We start from the raw sequence: 16915 nt of genomic DNA on the forward strand, positions 1-16915 counted from the left end.
AGGTAGACAGTTTACTTTCAAAATAAGTCTTATTTACTCATTTTAAGTTCATATTATCTAATTATCTTATTTTAAGAGTAAGGATACTAATTTCATCGGCAAATAATCGTATTTACCTACTCAAAGTAAGGGTAAATACACTTAATTTAAGACATTTTTACTTATTTCTAGATCTTTTTTCAGTGCAGGTTGTTCAAACAGATTTATGTCTGAGCTTTTATTGTGAAAGTACCACCGGAAGCAGCCGTGATCGGATCCACTGAGTTTCTCGGAGCAAACTTCAGTCAGGAGCGGCTGTTGTTGATGTTTGGATCGGATTTTCGTTTTCCTTTCTCAGCTACTGGGAGTTATCAGCCGCGGAATCACGTGACCCCGTGGGTTGCCCCCCTCCCTCCGTGGACATGTAGTGGATCCTCCTGAACGCGTGGAGCTGTCCGGCTGTCGGACTTTAAACCCGTCCTGTTCCACAGGGCGCGATGGTGGAAGCGGCGCGTGACGCGGGGAGCTTTCTGATCGCGTGTCAGTGCGTGGAGATGTTGATGAACCCACTCATCGTCCTGCTGCTCCTGCTCCCTCCAGGTGAGGAACAACCCTGCGGTTTCTCTCCGGAACCAGAACTTTCTGTGATTTTCCTCTCATTCCCTCCGCAGCCTGCGCGTCTCTTCCTGCTCCAGTCAACCTTCGCATCACTTCCCTGAACTTCCAGTATGATCTCCACTGGGACCCTGGACCGGGCTCCCCCCCAGGGACCGTCTACTGGGTCTCTAAGAAGTAATTATTACCAGCAGCTGATAAATCCTCCTTCATTTCTATTCTTTGTTGCTTTTAAATTGGTCTGAATCAGCAGACCAAGACTGTTTCCTTTACTTTAACTAAAAAACAAAAACAAAAAAACCTTCTAATTCAAAATAATGTTTTCTTAAACAAAGAGGAAATGACAGTTTAGGAGTTCAGTTGGTCTTTCGGGGAATTTTAATAACATTATCATCATCCCGCCTCCATCAGGGTCATATTATGATAATAAACACAGTTTAGATCAAAGAAAACCTTCAGTTTTCTATAAATACAGAAAAAAAACCACATAAATGTCACTGGAATTTAATCAAATCAGTTGGTCGGTTTAAATAATCTGCTGAATGGTGGAAACAGTCTGAGCTGGTTTTGATTCTTCTGTTTTTTTATTGTTTGCTTTAAAACAGGCAAAGTCTGTCCTGCTGGTTTTTCCTGCTTCAGAAAAGCTGATTTTTAATTAAAAGCTGATTAATCAGATTTTTCTTTAATTTATTCATTAATTAATCGATAGGGTCTAAATTCACAGGTTTCCCCTTAAAGCAAACAGGCTCTAAAATATACATACACCTAAACTAGGGCTGCGTGATAAATATATATTTTGTTAATTTAGAGTTTTTTAGTTGTTTTTTTGTTTTGTGGAGAATTAGAATTTTTTTCCACCTTTTCTTTTTTAGGCTTTCATAGCTCAGATAATCACCTGTTGCTTTTATTTATATACCTGATAAAGTAGCTGACTGTGTGAGACCTCTGGCTGCAAACATTTAATTATATTTTCATTTTTTATATTAAAAACATGGAAGAAAAAAAACAGATCTGTTGGCATAGATCAGACTGCTCTATTTATTAGACGTTTGCTGGTTTTCTTTGCAAAAGATCCACTTTAAATCGTCCAGAACCAGAAATAAGCATCAGAAGGTAACCGTCACTTTCAAAATTTAAAGTTTAAAGGTCAGATTTTACTCAACTAGAACAAAACAGGACGTTTCTATCATTGCAGCACAGAGAGAAAAAAAAAATATCAGACAATTATGCAGCAGATGATAGAAAACATTTTTAGTAACATGGAAAATAAAGTAGAAATAGGTTCTAGTTTCTGGTTCTAGTTTCAGGTTCTGATGAATATTTCTGGTTCTGGACGGATTAAAGTGGATCTTTTGCAAAGAAAACCAGAAAACATCAATAAGTTCTGATAATTAGAGCGGTCTTGTTTATAGCAACAGGTAAAAATAAAATCTCTGATTTCTTATCGATTTTTTTTATATATTTGTGTAACAAACAATGAAAATATAATAAAATGTTTGCAGCCAGTGTTCTCACAAAGTGGAGACATCTAAATGTGATCAGCTGAGCTATAAAAGCCTAAAAAAGGTGGAAAAAAAAATCAATAAAAATCTAAATTAACAAAATTTTTATTTTATATATATTTATATTTTAGACCGGTGTGCTTTAGGGGGAAACCTGTGAATTCAGACCAGATGGATTAATTCATGAATTAATCAAGTTTAGGCAGCTGCAGGTTATTTTTTGAAAAAAAAAAAGATGGATGGAAAGCGTCTATAGATTAATGCAAAGTTCTGTCCATCTCTGTGGATTTCTGTGTTTTTATTAGAAGCGTTTGTTGGTTACGTCGCGCGTCGGGTGGATTATAAAATCTCTGATGCCATTAAACAGCTGCTGCTTCTAAAGTTCTGCTACAGGAAGCAGCAGAGCCGACTGATTTCCTCCCAGAGCAGCGATTTTAAAACGCATCATAGTTCCTCAGAAACAGAACCAACATTAAAGCTAAAGATGCTTTTAGCTCGTAGCTCTGACCCCTGTCCTGGAGCCCCCCCCCCACAGGGAATTTCCACTCCTTTCTGCAGAAGCAGACAGATTTCCTCTTTCTCTGAGAAGCTTCCAGAAGCCTGAGCTCCTGAGAAATGAAGAACCAGCTCAGCTCGGCCCGCAGCATTATTCCCCCGCGTGCTGGAGCTGCTTCTGTGGTTACTTTTAAGAGGCGTCACAATACTTTGTTACTGTACTTAAGTACACTTTTTAGGTATCTATACTTTACTCCATTACTTTTCTTCCAACTTCTGACTTCTACTCATTACATTTTCACACAAGTATCTGTACTTTCTATTCCTTACATTTTTAATTTTCTCTAACAGTGTCCTGTCTGGCAATGTGGCAATAAGATTAATTGTCTTGATGCCAAAAAGAGTCCAACAGATTTTACTTTCGCAAGTGTAGCAGTACGGCTATCGCCATATTGCTCCACTTGTTTCATGCATATAAATTGCTTTATTATAATTATGCAGGGAGTTTTACAGTTTATATGGACACTACAATGTAAATAGAGCAGGAAAACAGAAGAAGAAAAGGGGAAAAAAGAGAAGATGAAAGAAAAAAGAGATAGAAAGGAGATAATGACAAAACATTTTCAGTCTGCTTCATCACCTGTAACGAGATGTTTCTAAATGTTTATTTCCCGTCATGTGCTCCATCCAATGCAGATCATTGGCTCCGCCCACATCTAGTGAAAACTAGTGTGATAGGATGAGTCATAGAAGGCAAACACTCATTGGTTAGCTAAAGGAAATCATCAGAAGCAAGCAGGTGTTCTTCAAACTGCTAACGTGAATTGTCTATGCCATGCTACAATGTGGGATTCAGAAAAAGATGTTGAAATGTCTGAAAGGTCGGACACAGGCGAGAGCGTATCGGGAGACGGAGACCAACAAGACCTCCCTCATCCTTGGCCCTATCTCAGAGAACTTTTAGAAATAGTCGTAAATTTTCAAAACAGTGGCGTCTGACTGTTTTACTTTATACTTTAAGTAGTTTTAGGAGCTCATACTTTTTTACTTTTACATTAGTAAAGGGGTCAAGTTGATTCTTCAACTTTTCCAGAGTGTTTTTAAACTGCAGTATCTGTACTTCTACTAAAGTAACAAATGTGTGAACTTTTGACACCAGTGAAGAGGATGTTTTACAAACGTTTCTGCACCGAGAAACGAAGCAGTTTGTCGCTCGTCCAAGATTTTATAAGGAAGTGAGAACTTTAGATACCTTCCTGACCTTAAAACATTTTAAAGCCGATGAGGAATCAGTGAAATTTATTCAGGTTGTTATGAAATTCCTCAGCAGTTAAAGGAAAATTCCGGTTTTTAACACTTTTAGCCCATTTTCTGTAGTGTCCAGGATGAAATCGAATGATCGACACCAAAATTTTGACAATTGGTCCTGTCTCTGCTATTTGGCTCATGCAGAATCCCCCCCTGGCTGCTTCAGAATGGCTTGCATAGTGCATGTCCGATTATGTCCTTAAAACAACCTTAAACGTTCTTTTTTAATTCTCACCGTGTCGTCAGCGCTGTTCAATGACGTTCCAAAAAAAGTTTCGTGAAAGAAAAAACGTTCCTGTCTTGTTTTATTTAGCATTTTGTAAATCCCAGAACAATTTTTTCGTAATAGTCAATATCCTTCCACTTCCCGTTCGAATCTGAAGCGTTGCACACTCCAGACCACTAGTTGGCGACGGTATCCTCTACCGTCAAACTCAAAGTCCAATATGTCCTCCTCAAGAATCCACCTTTCGTATTCCATTTTCAGAGTTTTTTAAAGTGTTTAACAGAGACGTTAGCACCTCGACGTCGGAGTACACAGAGTGAAGCGAAAAGACTACAACTGTGTAAACAGGCCCCATTTCCGTTTCCGGTGGCGGAGGGATATTGACTATTACAACAGAACTCAATGGGATTTACAAAATGCTAAATAAAACACTACAGGAACGTTTTTTCTTTACGAAACTTTTTTTGGAACGTCATTGAACAGCGCTGACGACACGGTGAGAAAAAAGAACGTTTAAGGTTGTTTTAAGGACATTATCGGACATGCTCTATGCAAGCCATTCTAAAGCAGCCAGGGGGGGATTCTGCATGAGCCAAATAGCAGAGACAGGACCAATTGTCAAAAGTTTGGTGTCGATCATTCGATTTCATCCTGGACACTACAGAAAATGGGCTAAAAGTGTTAAAAACCGGAATTTTCCTTTAAGATATAAATGAGTTCATGTGTTTCTGCTGAAGGATCTCCGTCTGGTTGGACCTGCTTACTGCTGCGGTTATTCCTCCCTGCAGCCTTCTGCCTTTAACGAAGGATTAATAATCAGTGCCGTTATTTGCATCGTGTTTTTGCATGTCCTTCCTTCCCTATACGTTCCTCCTGGTGAACCGTGAAGTCATCTTCCTGGGCGCCTCCAGGGAAATCTGCTCCACACCTACAGGTGAGGAACAGATTTCTCCTGAGAGGCTGGAGACGTTGATAGCTCAGGTGTTCGTTAATCACACCTTTAAAAAAAGAACAGATTTTTCATGTATATCTATGAAGAGGCAAGTAAATAAACTAAAGAAGAGTTTCTGCGGTCGTTCCGATCATTAAAATGCAGCATAGGGGCCGAGTTTCTGTGTCGTTCTGACAGCTTTCAGAGCTGAAATCATCATTGATCCGATGTAACCCTGAAACAGAGCATGCAGCGCTTCCACTACAAATCCCAGAATGCACTGCTGGCGCTTTGGACGGTCGATACGAAGCACAGGTGAGGTCAGGTAAAATAAACCAACCAGACCAGATTGAGCTTCTTTAGTGGTTTTCTTCCTGCAGATAATGACAGATTATCATTATTCTTTCCTTTTGATGTTGGAATTAAATTTCTTTTCATTTGATATTTGATTTCTCCTTAGCTTAGCATTAAGCTAATTATTTATGAACAGAGGAGCCATGTTTCATCTCTAACCTTAAACACAAACTGCAATTTATTAGAACAAACAATCGACGCCGTGCATCTGCTCAATGAAACCAAACAATATCAGTCAGTAGATTATGTTTGGATTTGATTGAAATAAAATAGATTTAGATCTTTAATAGTTATTCCTCTTTTTTATTTTCTCTTAACTTTGTATTATTTTTATTTTTTGTTAATTAATTTTCAGACGGTCAAACGGAGCTTTAAATATTTCCTTTTTTATGATTAAAAGCAGGTGAATCTGAGGATAGAACATATTTATAGACAAAGTTTTCCCTTTAAACCCAAAATATTTGTATATATTTTATAGTTTTGGTTTAATATTTGGTCTGAGTTTGTCGTTTTTTCATCTAAGGACCTTTTTAGAGTCTCCAGAATCCAGTTAATGATAAATTATTTATTAATCATTAATATATAAATAATCAATGATTCCATTCTGAAAAAAAACCCATTAAATTGAAATAAATTACTAATAAAGATTCATTCATCCTGCATTTAATTAATCTGCACAGCTGAATTTAAACAAATCAGTTCGTTAGATGTTATAATTTCAGTAAATAAATATATAAGTTATCATTTTTTTGGAGTAAAAGCTTCCAGTATTAATGAGGAACTGCTCACTTTACTGCAAACGAAGTTATAAATGACTAATAAAAAATACTATTAGATTTATTTTTTATAGAAATAAGCCATAAAATAAAATCTGAGTGAACCAATGATTGAACTCAAATCACTGTAACACTGTGGTGAAAAAGTGCTTCGTTCTATCGGTGAGCTTCTGCTTTCTGTACGCCTCTGTGTGGCACAAAGTGGCTACCTCTGTGATTTGAAATTTACTTTTTGTTAAATTGATTAAATTGATTATATTAAATTCTATTCAGTTTATTTCTATAGCTCCAATTCACATCATGTCATCTCAGGTCACTTTCCAGTTCAACCAGATCATCCAGTCAGATTGATTCAAAGTTTTCTATCTAAGGAAAACCAGCTGATTGCATCGACTCATTGACTCTTCAGCAATCCCTCACACTAAGCATGCTTGTAGCGACAGTGGAGAGGAAAAACTCCCTTTGAACAGGAAGAAACCTCCAGCAGAACCAGGCTCAGTGTGAGCGGCCATCTGCTGAGGCCCACTGGGGTTCAAGGAGACAGAAGCAGACATAGAAAAAGAAGCATAGATACAAAAGGCAACTGTCAACCAGCTCCACAGGCGGCCCCGTCCAGGAAACACACAGCCAGGCAGACGAGCTCCGAGCCAGCTCCCATGTCAGAGGATGAAGAGAGCACATCCAGTTAGTCACAGTCAGAGAAACAGGACTACACTGGAAAACAGGCCAAGCTCCAACATCTAGAAACAAAGGTGTTGATGGTGTTAAATTAGGAATGAAAGTAATTGCTCCACCCTGCTCATCACCACAGTAACACCAGGCCTGTGGTTCTGAACCAATCAGGGACAGAAAACCAAGATCTAACCAGAAACATTTAAAACATGACTGTTAAAACGAAAAAAAAAATTTCAAAATCTTTGACGTAGGCTTTTTACGATACTAACATTTCAAACTCAATATCGATACTTAGGAAAATATTCTATACAATTTTTGATACAACAGGGATTAAAAAAACGACACATTAAAAAAAGCATAAAAATCTTCTATTAACAAGGAAAAATCTACTTTTTTAGTCTTAATATATAAAATACTATCATTAGTAATCAAGTTAAAGTTGAATAAATGTGCAGTTAGATGGAAAATAAAATACAACACAATCTGATCATATAAGCTTGTCTGATCTATTATTAATTTAATGTGCAAATAATATAGAAATCTAACAGTAACAGCAGGAAAACTATGAAAACAACACGTTGTTATTATTATTATTATCATATCTGGATCCAGCCTTTGAGTACTGATGCTTTTCCGATCATCCATGTTCTTGGCAGCCCTACTTTAACGCGTGACGATTAGACGTTTGACACATTCTGACCTGCAGCAGCTTTCAAACACGCTTCAACAAGCCGAGGTTTCTCACTACCAGGTGGAGCCGCTGCAGCCAGACGTTCTTTGAAACACGGTTGATGTGGAGGGCTTGCAGTAGACCTCTGACCGCCTCAAAGCGTCAACGTTCAGAAAAAGTTTAGCAGGACGACGGCAGTAACAGGAAATAAAGTTGTCAGTTATGTTTTTGGCCCCTGATTTTCTCATAAAACTGTTGGTGATGTGAAACCAGCCTCAGAAGGGTTCATGAGCCCAGCAGCTCACCAGGCAGCAGTAGACGTTGCCATAGTAACCCGGCTAACAAACAGGGGATGATCAGGGGCTCGGTAAGGACTTCCTGCTCCACCCAGAGGAAAGAGGCATTTCCACAGAATCTGCCCCTCAGTTAAAAAACAGGGTAATAAATTCCCTTTATTTAACGAGAGATTTTATTCCAGACAGGGTTTGTTATAGATTTAAGTTTCTGGCATCAAAATAAGGAAATGTTTCAATTCAACACGATTCTCGTAACACGTTAAATTGGTAGGAAAATCACATTTAACTGTCAAATCATTCTGGCTTAAACATGTATATAAATTACAGAAGAGGATTAGGGCCACTGAAAAAAAAATGTAACTGATTTTTTAATTTTATTTCAGTTTAGTATGGGAAAAAATTCTTACAGCTAACAAACATGTTAGCATCAAGCCATAGCCATGTCTGTTTTAGAGACTAGCTCTCTTGTTTTAATGACCTTCTGCTCCTCTATTAGTGAGGGGACCCCTCGGGCACGTAAAAAGTCGCCTAATTCCGTCATTTTCCACCAATGTGTCACTGGCCACCACAAACAACTCACATCTTTGTCAGTGAAGCTGAGTGCTCCACATCTCTTCCTTCATGGTGCCCATCTACATTAAGATCCAAAATTCTGAGAAAAAACTCAGAATTCTGAGATTAAAGTCAGAATTCTTAGATTAAAGTCAGAATCCTGAGATCAAAGTCAGAATTCTGAGATTAAAGTCAGAATTCTGAGATTAAAGTCAGAATTCTTAGATTAAAGTCAGAATCCTGAGATCAAAGTCAGAATCCTGATATCAAAGTCAGAATTCTTAGATTAAAGTCAGAATTCTGAGAAAAAAAGTCAGAATTCTGAGATTAAAGTCAGAATTCTGAGATTAAAGTCAGAATTCTGAGAAAAAAGTCAGAATTCTGAGATTAAAGTCAGAATTCTGAGATTAAAGTCAGAATCCTGAGATCAAAGTCAGAATTCTGAGATTAAAGTCAGAATTCTAAGATTAAAGTCAGAATTCTGAGATTAAAGTCAGAATTCTGAGATTAAAGTCAGAATTCTGAGATTAAAGTCAGAATTCTGAGATTAAAGTCAGAATTCTTAGATTAAAGTCAGAATCCTGAGATCAAAGTCAGAATCCTGATATCAAAGTCAGAATTCTTAGATTAAAGTCAGAATTCTGAGAAAAAAAGTCAGAATTCTGAGATTAAAGTCAGAATTCTGAGATTAAAGTCAGAATTCTGAGAAAAAAGTCAGAATTCTGAGATTAAAGTCAGAATTCTGAGATTAAAGTCAGAATCCTGAGATCAAAGTCAGAATTCTGAGATTAAAGTCAGAATTCTAAGATTAAAGTCAGAATTCTGAGATTAAAGTCAGAATTCTGAGATTAAAGTCAGAATTCTGAGATTAAAGTCAGAATTCTGAGAAAAAAAGTCAGAATTCTGAGAAAAAAAGTCAGAATTCTGAGATTAAAGTCAGAATTCTGAGATTAAAGTCAGAATCCTGAGATCAAAGTCAGAATTCTGAGATTAAAGTCAGAATTCTAAGATTAAAGTCAGAATTCTGAGATTAAAGTCAGAATTCTTAGATTAAAGTCAGAATCCTGAGATCAAAGTCAGAATCCTGATATCAAAGTCAGAATTCTTAGATTAAAGTCAGAATTCTGAGAAAAAAAGTCAGAATTCTGAGATTAAAGTCAGAATTCTGAGATTAAAGTCAGAATTCTGAGAAAAAAGACAGAATTCTGAGATTAAAGTCAGAATTCTGAGATTAAAGTCAGAATCCTGAGATCAAAGTCAGAATTCTGAGATTAAAGTCAGAATTCTGAGATTAAAGTCAGAATTCTGAGATTAAAGTCAGAATTCTGAGATTAAAGTCAGAATTCTGAGATTAAAGTCAGAATTCTGAGAAAAAAAGTCAGAATTCTGAGATTAAAGTCAGAATTCTGAGATTAAAGTCAGAATTCTGAGAAAAAAGTCAGAATTCTGAGAAAAAAGTCAGAATTCTGAGAAAAAAGTCAGAATTCTGAGAAAAAAGTCAGAATTCTGAGTTTTTTCCAATACTAAATTGAAATAAAATTTTAAAATCAGTAAACTTTTTTATTTTTTTCCCAGTGGCCCTAATCCTCTTCCGTAATAAATCTACTCTTTATTAGACAATATTGTATAAAAATTAAGAAAATTTCTATTAAAAAAAAAATCCTGTTTTAAAATCTGTGTTTTTTTCCGTTATCTTCTGCAGGCCAGTTAGTTCTACGTCAGCCTGAACACCTAAATTCGGCCAATCATATATCAACGGTCATCTGTCAATCAAATGTTTTTCGCTCATAGCATCTTGATTCATATTCACTTTATTCACTAGTGTGAAGTCGGGAACCACTCGGGAGAATTCGGAAATGCAACGGTTGGAACGGCCTTTTCCCTACGACTTTAAATTGCTTTTAAAATGGATGTGCTAACTATCGCCTGAACGTGATGCTAGATGCTTCTCTAGATAACAGCCTTATCTGCGAAAATCGACACCACAAACCTCCCCACAGCTCCTGCCATGGTGGGAACGCAGCCAGAGATGGTTTTCATCACCTTGGTCTGAAGAAAGAGTTAAATTCAGTCTTTGAAACCTTTGCTTCCTCTTTCAGGCGGAGAAAGAAGAAGTGATCGGTGCCCAGCAGGTGTTTCCAGCTGGGTCTTAATTCAGCCTGTGGTTTGTAGTGGAACCTGTCAGGTTTCCATGGCAACCACAGTTTACACGCAGGCTCCTTTCTTAAAAACAATACATCTTCTAACCTGCAGGATTATTTAATCTATGGGATGTCGTTGAGTTTTTCAGCGTTGCTTTGCTCCAGGAACAGCTGCGACCTTTAATCCGGTCACGTTCTTACTGTGATCAGCACCGGTCTGTAAACATGCGGTCGGCTGGGGCGCCTTTGATGGAACATCTGACACATGGCGGTTAGTTTCAGGCGCCCCCTGAGGCGTCCCTCTCTCACTGAGAAATGTTTCCATCCCTGCAGCGCGGTCGCAGAGAGGCCCAGCCGCTCTGAGGAGCCTCCTGGATGGGGTTTCAGGTCTGATAGCGTGCGGGTCTCTCGGTTTCGGATCACCTCGGCTTCTGCGCTCTTCAGCTTCGCATTTAGACGTACCGGCTATATTTATGGAAATGGTGGCATATGATTCATTTTTCTAAGGAAACCGTGATGAATTTGGCATTTTGTAACCCCATCTGAATTACCTTTTTTTTTTAAATGTTATTTCCTGCAGGGTTTTTCTTTAATCCAATGTAATTAATGCTTTAGCTGAAAGTAGATGTTGGATGAAATTTTGATAAACTCTCTGAGAAACACTGGAATAAAAAACAAATATCAGAGGTTTGAGACATTTATTATGCTACTGGTTCTGACTCTCAGGAGAATAGAGAAGAATCGGTTCCCTAAATTATCGACCTGCTTCCTAAAAAAGGTCTAAATCATCATATCAGCTTGGAATTAAAACCTTTAGACCCAGATTGATCCTCAGAAGAAAAAACATTTTTCTAGGAATGTTTTCTAGAAAAGATCCAGCTTCCTTCAAACTGAACTGAAATGAGCAGCTTTGCTAACAGGCCGAAGGCTGCCAGCAGAAAACACAAAACCTGTTTGCCTGGAATGGAATAAACTAAGTCAATATTAACAGTAGGCCTTTTGCTATTAATTATTTTTTCAATTCATTTATTTATTTAACAATAGAAATTTAAGAATTTGCAATCTATAGAATAGAATAGAATAGAAAATCCCTTTATTATCCCACAATGGGAAAACATTCTGTTGTTTACAGCAGAAAAAAACATTATAGAAAAAAAATGGTCACACAAATGTGAACCTGAGAAGAATGTATAAAAATAACATAATAGTGAATAATAGAGTTAAAAGGTATACAATAAAATAATATACTGTAAAGTGTTTTAACAATATAAAGACTGTGCACCTGTAGAATAAACCAATATCCATCTATGGACATTTTTACAGTAATGGATATTTGAAAATAGCATTTTATTTAACCTCAACTCAACTCAAACTTTATTTATAAAGCACATTTAAAACAACCATGGTTGTACAGGAATCACAGTTAAGGAACATAAGATAAAAGCTGAAGGCTAAAATACATAAACACATAAAAATAGAATAAGATAAATGTTTCAATTAAAATACATTTTAGAATAAAATAAAATTTAAAATAAAATGTTGCCAAATGTCCAATTAGACATGATTAAAAGCCAGGGAGAAGAAATGTGATTTTAAAGAGGATTTAAAAACCTCAAAGGAGCTGCTGATCTAATATACCAATAACTAACTAAGGCAGAAACTTTGCAAAATCAGCATGAATGGAACAACTGATTGAGGTTGTTGGGAACAGTGGAGGTTCTAGAGTCTTCCAGCTGCTGGGAGGAAGGATCTGTGATAACGCTCCCTGGTGCATTTAAGGTGCAGCAGTCTGTCACTGAAGGAGCTCTCCAGTTCAGCACCAGATTCATGCATGGGGGGGGGGGGGGGGGACAGAGATGCTAATTTAGTTAGGATCCGTCCGTTTCCCACCTCCTGCACTGAGTCCAGAGGGCATCCAATCACAGAGCTGGCCTTCCTGATCAGCTGATCCAGCCGCTTTCTCTCAGCTACAGATAAGCCACTGCTCCAATGGACAGCTCTATAGAAGATGGCTGATGCCACAACAGAGTCAGAGAAGGTCTTTAGGAGCGCCCCCTGCAGTCCAAAATACCTCAGTCTCCTCAGCAGGAAGAGACTGAGCCAGAGATGGGGGATTTGGAGTCAACAAGTCATCTCTTTGTCGTGTATTTGTTCTACTCAGCCACTGAACCAGGTGAGTCCAATCTGGTTTAACCTGTGCAGATTGGACTCTAACCTGACTCCTCCAGATGGATTTGCTCCGCATATCCATCTGGAAACCTTCCGTTGAAGTAATTTTGGGAAGGGGCGAAAATACTGGTTAGCTGATTGGCCTATGTTGGTGATAGACGGGCCAAATAAACCAATCAGATCAAACTGTAAATGGCCAAAACATGTAACATATGTATACATGTTATTATAGATGTTTAGTCAGGAATTATTTGATATATTCCATTATTATATGACTTTTTTTTTATTTGTAGATTTTTGTCTTAATTTTCTGTACATAGATCTTCTTTCATCATATAGCCTGTCTTAGAGGCTGTTCTCCATCACTTTAGGTAATGATTCATTCATTAAAGAGCAGTGCACGCTCGTTACGTGATGTGAAGGCACTCATGAATCAGTGAATGCATGAACATGTTGCTGAAACAAATAAAAAAAAAAAACAGCTAAAACCACCAACAGAAGCTAAGAACATGTTAGCACCTGAAGCACGACGGTAGCAGCATCATGCTGTGTTTCTGTTCATCACAGGAAGCCTGAAACCCAAACAGGATTTCGTCTCGTTTAATCATCAGCTTTAGGGCTGGATGATTCAGAACGTTTAACGCGATTTATTTCCTCATTTTGGTCGATATAAGGAAAATAAAAACTGACAGGAATTTCCACAGCAGATGCCTAAAAATTATCTTTCATTAATATATTAATCAATATTAATCTTTTTAGAAATATTTGCTTTAAAAAAACAAACACACATAAAACTACCTAAAACCTAAACATCAGAAATATTCTGTAATTTTACTGAAATATCTGAAATGTCATATCTTTGTTATTTAGTCAGAATAAAACCCTTTATAGCAAAAAAACAGGAAGATTAGAAATCAGTGACCTGGATTTTATTCTTAGGTCCCGTTTTAGACGTCTGGATTATTTTTTTTTTAGAAAACTCAGTGAAGTGTTTTATTTTATCATTTAACTTTTAAATTTTGAAAAGGGATATTTATCTGTCTATCCTTCACAGACTTCTATTAGAACCCAAATTTACACAGAAATATGACCCTAAAGACAGAAACCAATCAGGTTTATGGATAAAATGGTTAATTTCTGTGAGGAAATTCCTGGTTCTATGAGTGCTCCCTCCTTCCTGACCCGCCTCCAGTGACTCCTCATCCTTCCTTCTCGTCTCTTCTTTATTTTATCAGCAATCAGGCTAAAAAAACAAAAACTCCCCATGTTCATCGGAACAGTAAACAGTTGTGGTGGAATGAGGGTTTCCTGTTTCACACTGATGAAGTTCCTAAATTGGAATCGACTTCCTGTGTGGGAACTCAACATTTTCCCTTGAAAAAAAAAAACACCCAGACACAACACGAACTAAATGAGGCTCAGATGGGGCTGCGAGTGCCTTTGATGTTCTGTTTCTCAGGGTCGAAAGTTTCTCATCACGAAAATAAACTAAGCTGTGATTTATGAAGTGTAGGAGGTGGGAAACGGACGGATCCTAACTAAATGAACATCTCTGTTGGATAATGTCTCCCACCCCATGCATGAAGCTGTTGCTGAACTGGAGAGCTCCTTCAGTGACAGACTGCTGCACCTTAAATGCTCCAGGGAGCGTTATCACAGATCCTTCCTCCCAGCAGCTGCAAAGGCTGATTTATACTTCGAAACCAGGTCGTCTGCGTGTGTGTCGCAGTCATCGTAGAGACGTTCCCGCCCCCTCCGCAGACAGGAGGCCTCTGATTGGTCAAATCTACATCAGCTCTATACTACAGGTGCTGGTCATAAAATTAGAATATCATGAAAAAGTAGATTGATTTCAGTAATTCCATTTAAAAAGTGAAACTTGTATATTATATTCATACATTACATACAAACTCATATATTTCAGATGTTTATTTTGTTTAATTTTGATGATTACAAATTACAACAAATGAAAATCTCAAATTCATCATATCAGAAAATTAGAATATTGTGAAAAGGTTCAAAATTGATGGCCCCTGGTGCCACACTCTAATCAGCTAATTAACTCAAACCACCTGCAAAAGCCTTTAAATGGTCTTTCAGTCTAGTTCTATAGGCTACACAATCATGGGGAAGACTGCTGACTTGACAGTTGTCCAAAAGACGACCATCGACACCTTGCACAAGGAGGGCAAGACACAAAAGGTCATCGCTAAAGAGGCTGGCTGTTCACAGAGCTCAGTGTCCAAGCACATTAATAGAGAGGCGAAGGGAAGGAAAAGATGTGGTCGAAAAAAGTGTACAAGCAAGAGAGATAACCGCACCCTGGAGAGGATTGTGAAACAAAACCCATTCAAAAATGTGGGGGAGATTCACAAAGAGTGGACTGCAGCTGGAGTGAGTGCTTCAAGAACCACCACACACAGACGTATGAAAGACATGGGTTTCTGCTGTCGCATTCCTTGTGTCAAGCCACTCTTGAACCACAGACAGCGTCAGAAGCGTCTTGCCTGGGCTAAAGAGAAACGGGACTGGACTGCTGGTGAGTGGTCCAAAGTCATGTTCTCTGATGAAAGTAAATTTTGCATTTCCTTTGGAAATCAAGGTCCCAGAGTCTGGAGGAAAAGAAGAGAGGCACTTCATCCACGTTGCTTGAAGTCCAGTGTAAAGTTTCCACAGTCAGTGATGGTTTGGGGTGCCATGTCATCTGCTGGTGTTGGTCCATTGTGTTTTCTGAGGTCCAGGGTCAACGCAGCCACATACCAGGAAGTTTTAGAGCACTTCATGCTTCCTGCAGCTGACCAACTTTTTGGAGATGCAGATTTCATTTTCCAACAGGACTTGGCACCTGCACACAGTGCCAAAGCTACCAGTACCTGGTTGAAGGACCATGGTATCCCTGTTCTTAATTGGCCAGCAAACTCTCCTGACCTTAACCCCATAGAAAATCTATGGGGTATTGTGAAGAAGAAGATGCAATACACCAGACCCAACAATTCAGAAGAGCTAAAAGCCACTATTAGAGCAACCTGGGCTATCATAACACCTGAGCAGTGCCACAGACTGATCGACTCCATGCCACGCCGCATTGCTGCAGTAATACAGGCCAAAGGAGGCCCAACTAAATACTGAGTGCTGTACATGCTCATACTTTTCATGTTCATACTTTTCAGTTGGCCAACATTTCTATAAATCCTTTGTTTTTATTGGTCTTCAGTAATATTCTAATTTTCTGATATGATGAATTTGAGATTTTCATTTGTTGTCATTTGTAATCATCAAAATTAAACAAAATAAACATCTGAAATATATGAGTTTGTATGTAATGTATGAATATAATATACAAGTTTCACTTTTTAAATGGAATTACTGAAATCAATCTACTTTTTCATGATATTCTAATTTTATGACCAGCACCTGTATATGTTTGGAACCTTACCGGCTTGTCCCCATTGTGGAAATCGACTGGTGAAGATGGAGCAGCTAGAAGAGCGAGGTTTTTCCTTTTTCCACCTGGATCCCCGCTCTTTTTGGCCCTCATGTCCCTCCGTCGTCAGACAAACCAGCCTTTAAGACATTATTACCACCACTGTTCCCAACAACCTTAATAAGTTGTTACATTCATGTTGATTTTGCACAGTTTCTACCTAAGTCAGTTAAATAACCTGCTGCTGTCATTTTGCACATCTCTGACGTTGCTGCTATTTTCAAATACCCATTACTGTATGATGCTGAGGATTCTCAGTCATCCAGGTCATAATCATTTCAAAAAAAGGACATTTTTTTGAGGACCAGAATATTCACATTTGGGCCAAAGAAGACAGGTGGTTTGCGGCCAGTGAGTTGATTCCTTCCCACTATCATTGCAGCCCCAACCCATTTACAGAGGAGCAGAAGACCTCACCTGTTCAGCCAGGCCAACAATTCCCTTTAACTGCCCCCCCTGTCAGAGACTTTGGGGGCAGACAGGTATGGGGCATTGCAGGTTAAAGGAGAATTCCGGTTTTTAACACTTTTAGCCCATTTTCTGTAGTGTCCAGGATGAAATCGAATGATCGACACCAAAATTTTGACAATTGGTCCTGTCTCTGCTTTTTGGCTCATGCAGAATCCCCCCCTGGCTGCTTCAGAATGGCTTCCATAGTGCATGTCCGATAATGTCCTTAAAACAACCTTAAACTTTCTTTTTTTAAAATATGCTACTCACCGGGTCGTCAGCGCTGTTCAAT

At 38.2% G+C, this 16915-nt stretch overlaps 1 protein-coding gene across 1 annotated transcript in view; it reads left to right on the top strand.

The window, feature by feature from the left end:
* The first annotated feature begins 241 nt into the window (after positions 1-241).
* The window catches only part of LOC119777381 (interferon lambda receptor 1-like), a 29477-nt gene continuing 12803 nt past the window's right edge, over positions 242-16915 (top strand). The window contains exons 1-2 of the mRNA XM_038276237.1: positions 242-579; positions 651-768. Of these exons, the coding sequence (XP_038132165.1) occupies positions 477-579; positions 651-768 (221 nt within the window). The 5' untranslated portion in view covers positions 242-476. The remainder of the gene's footprint in view (positions 580-650; positions 769-16915) is intronic.

Source organism: Cyprinodon tularosa, unplaced genomic scaffold, assembly GCF_016077235.1.
Source record: "Cyprinodon tularosa strain WSP-4 unplaced genomic scaffold, ASM1607723v1 ctg123, whole genome shotgun sequence".
Lineage (NCBI taxonomy): Eukaryota > Metazoa > Chordata > Actinopteri > Cyprinodontiformes > Cyprinodontidae > Cyprinodon > Cyprinodon tularosa.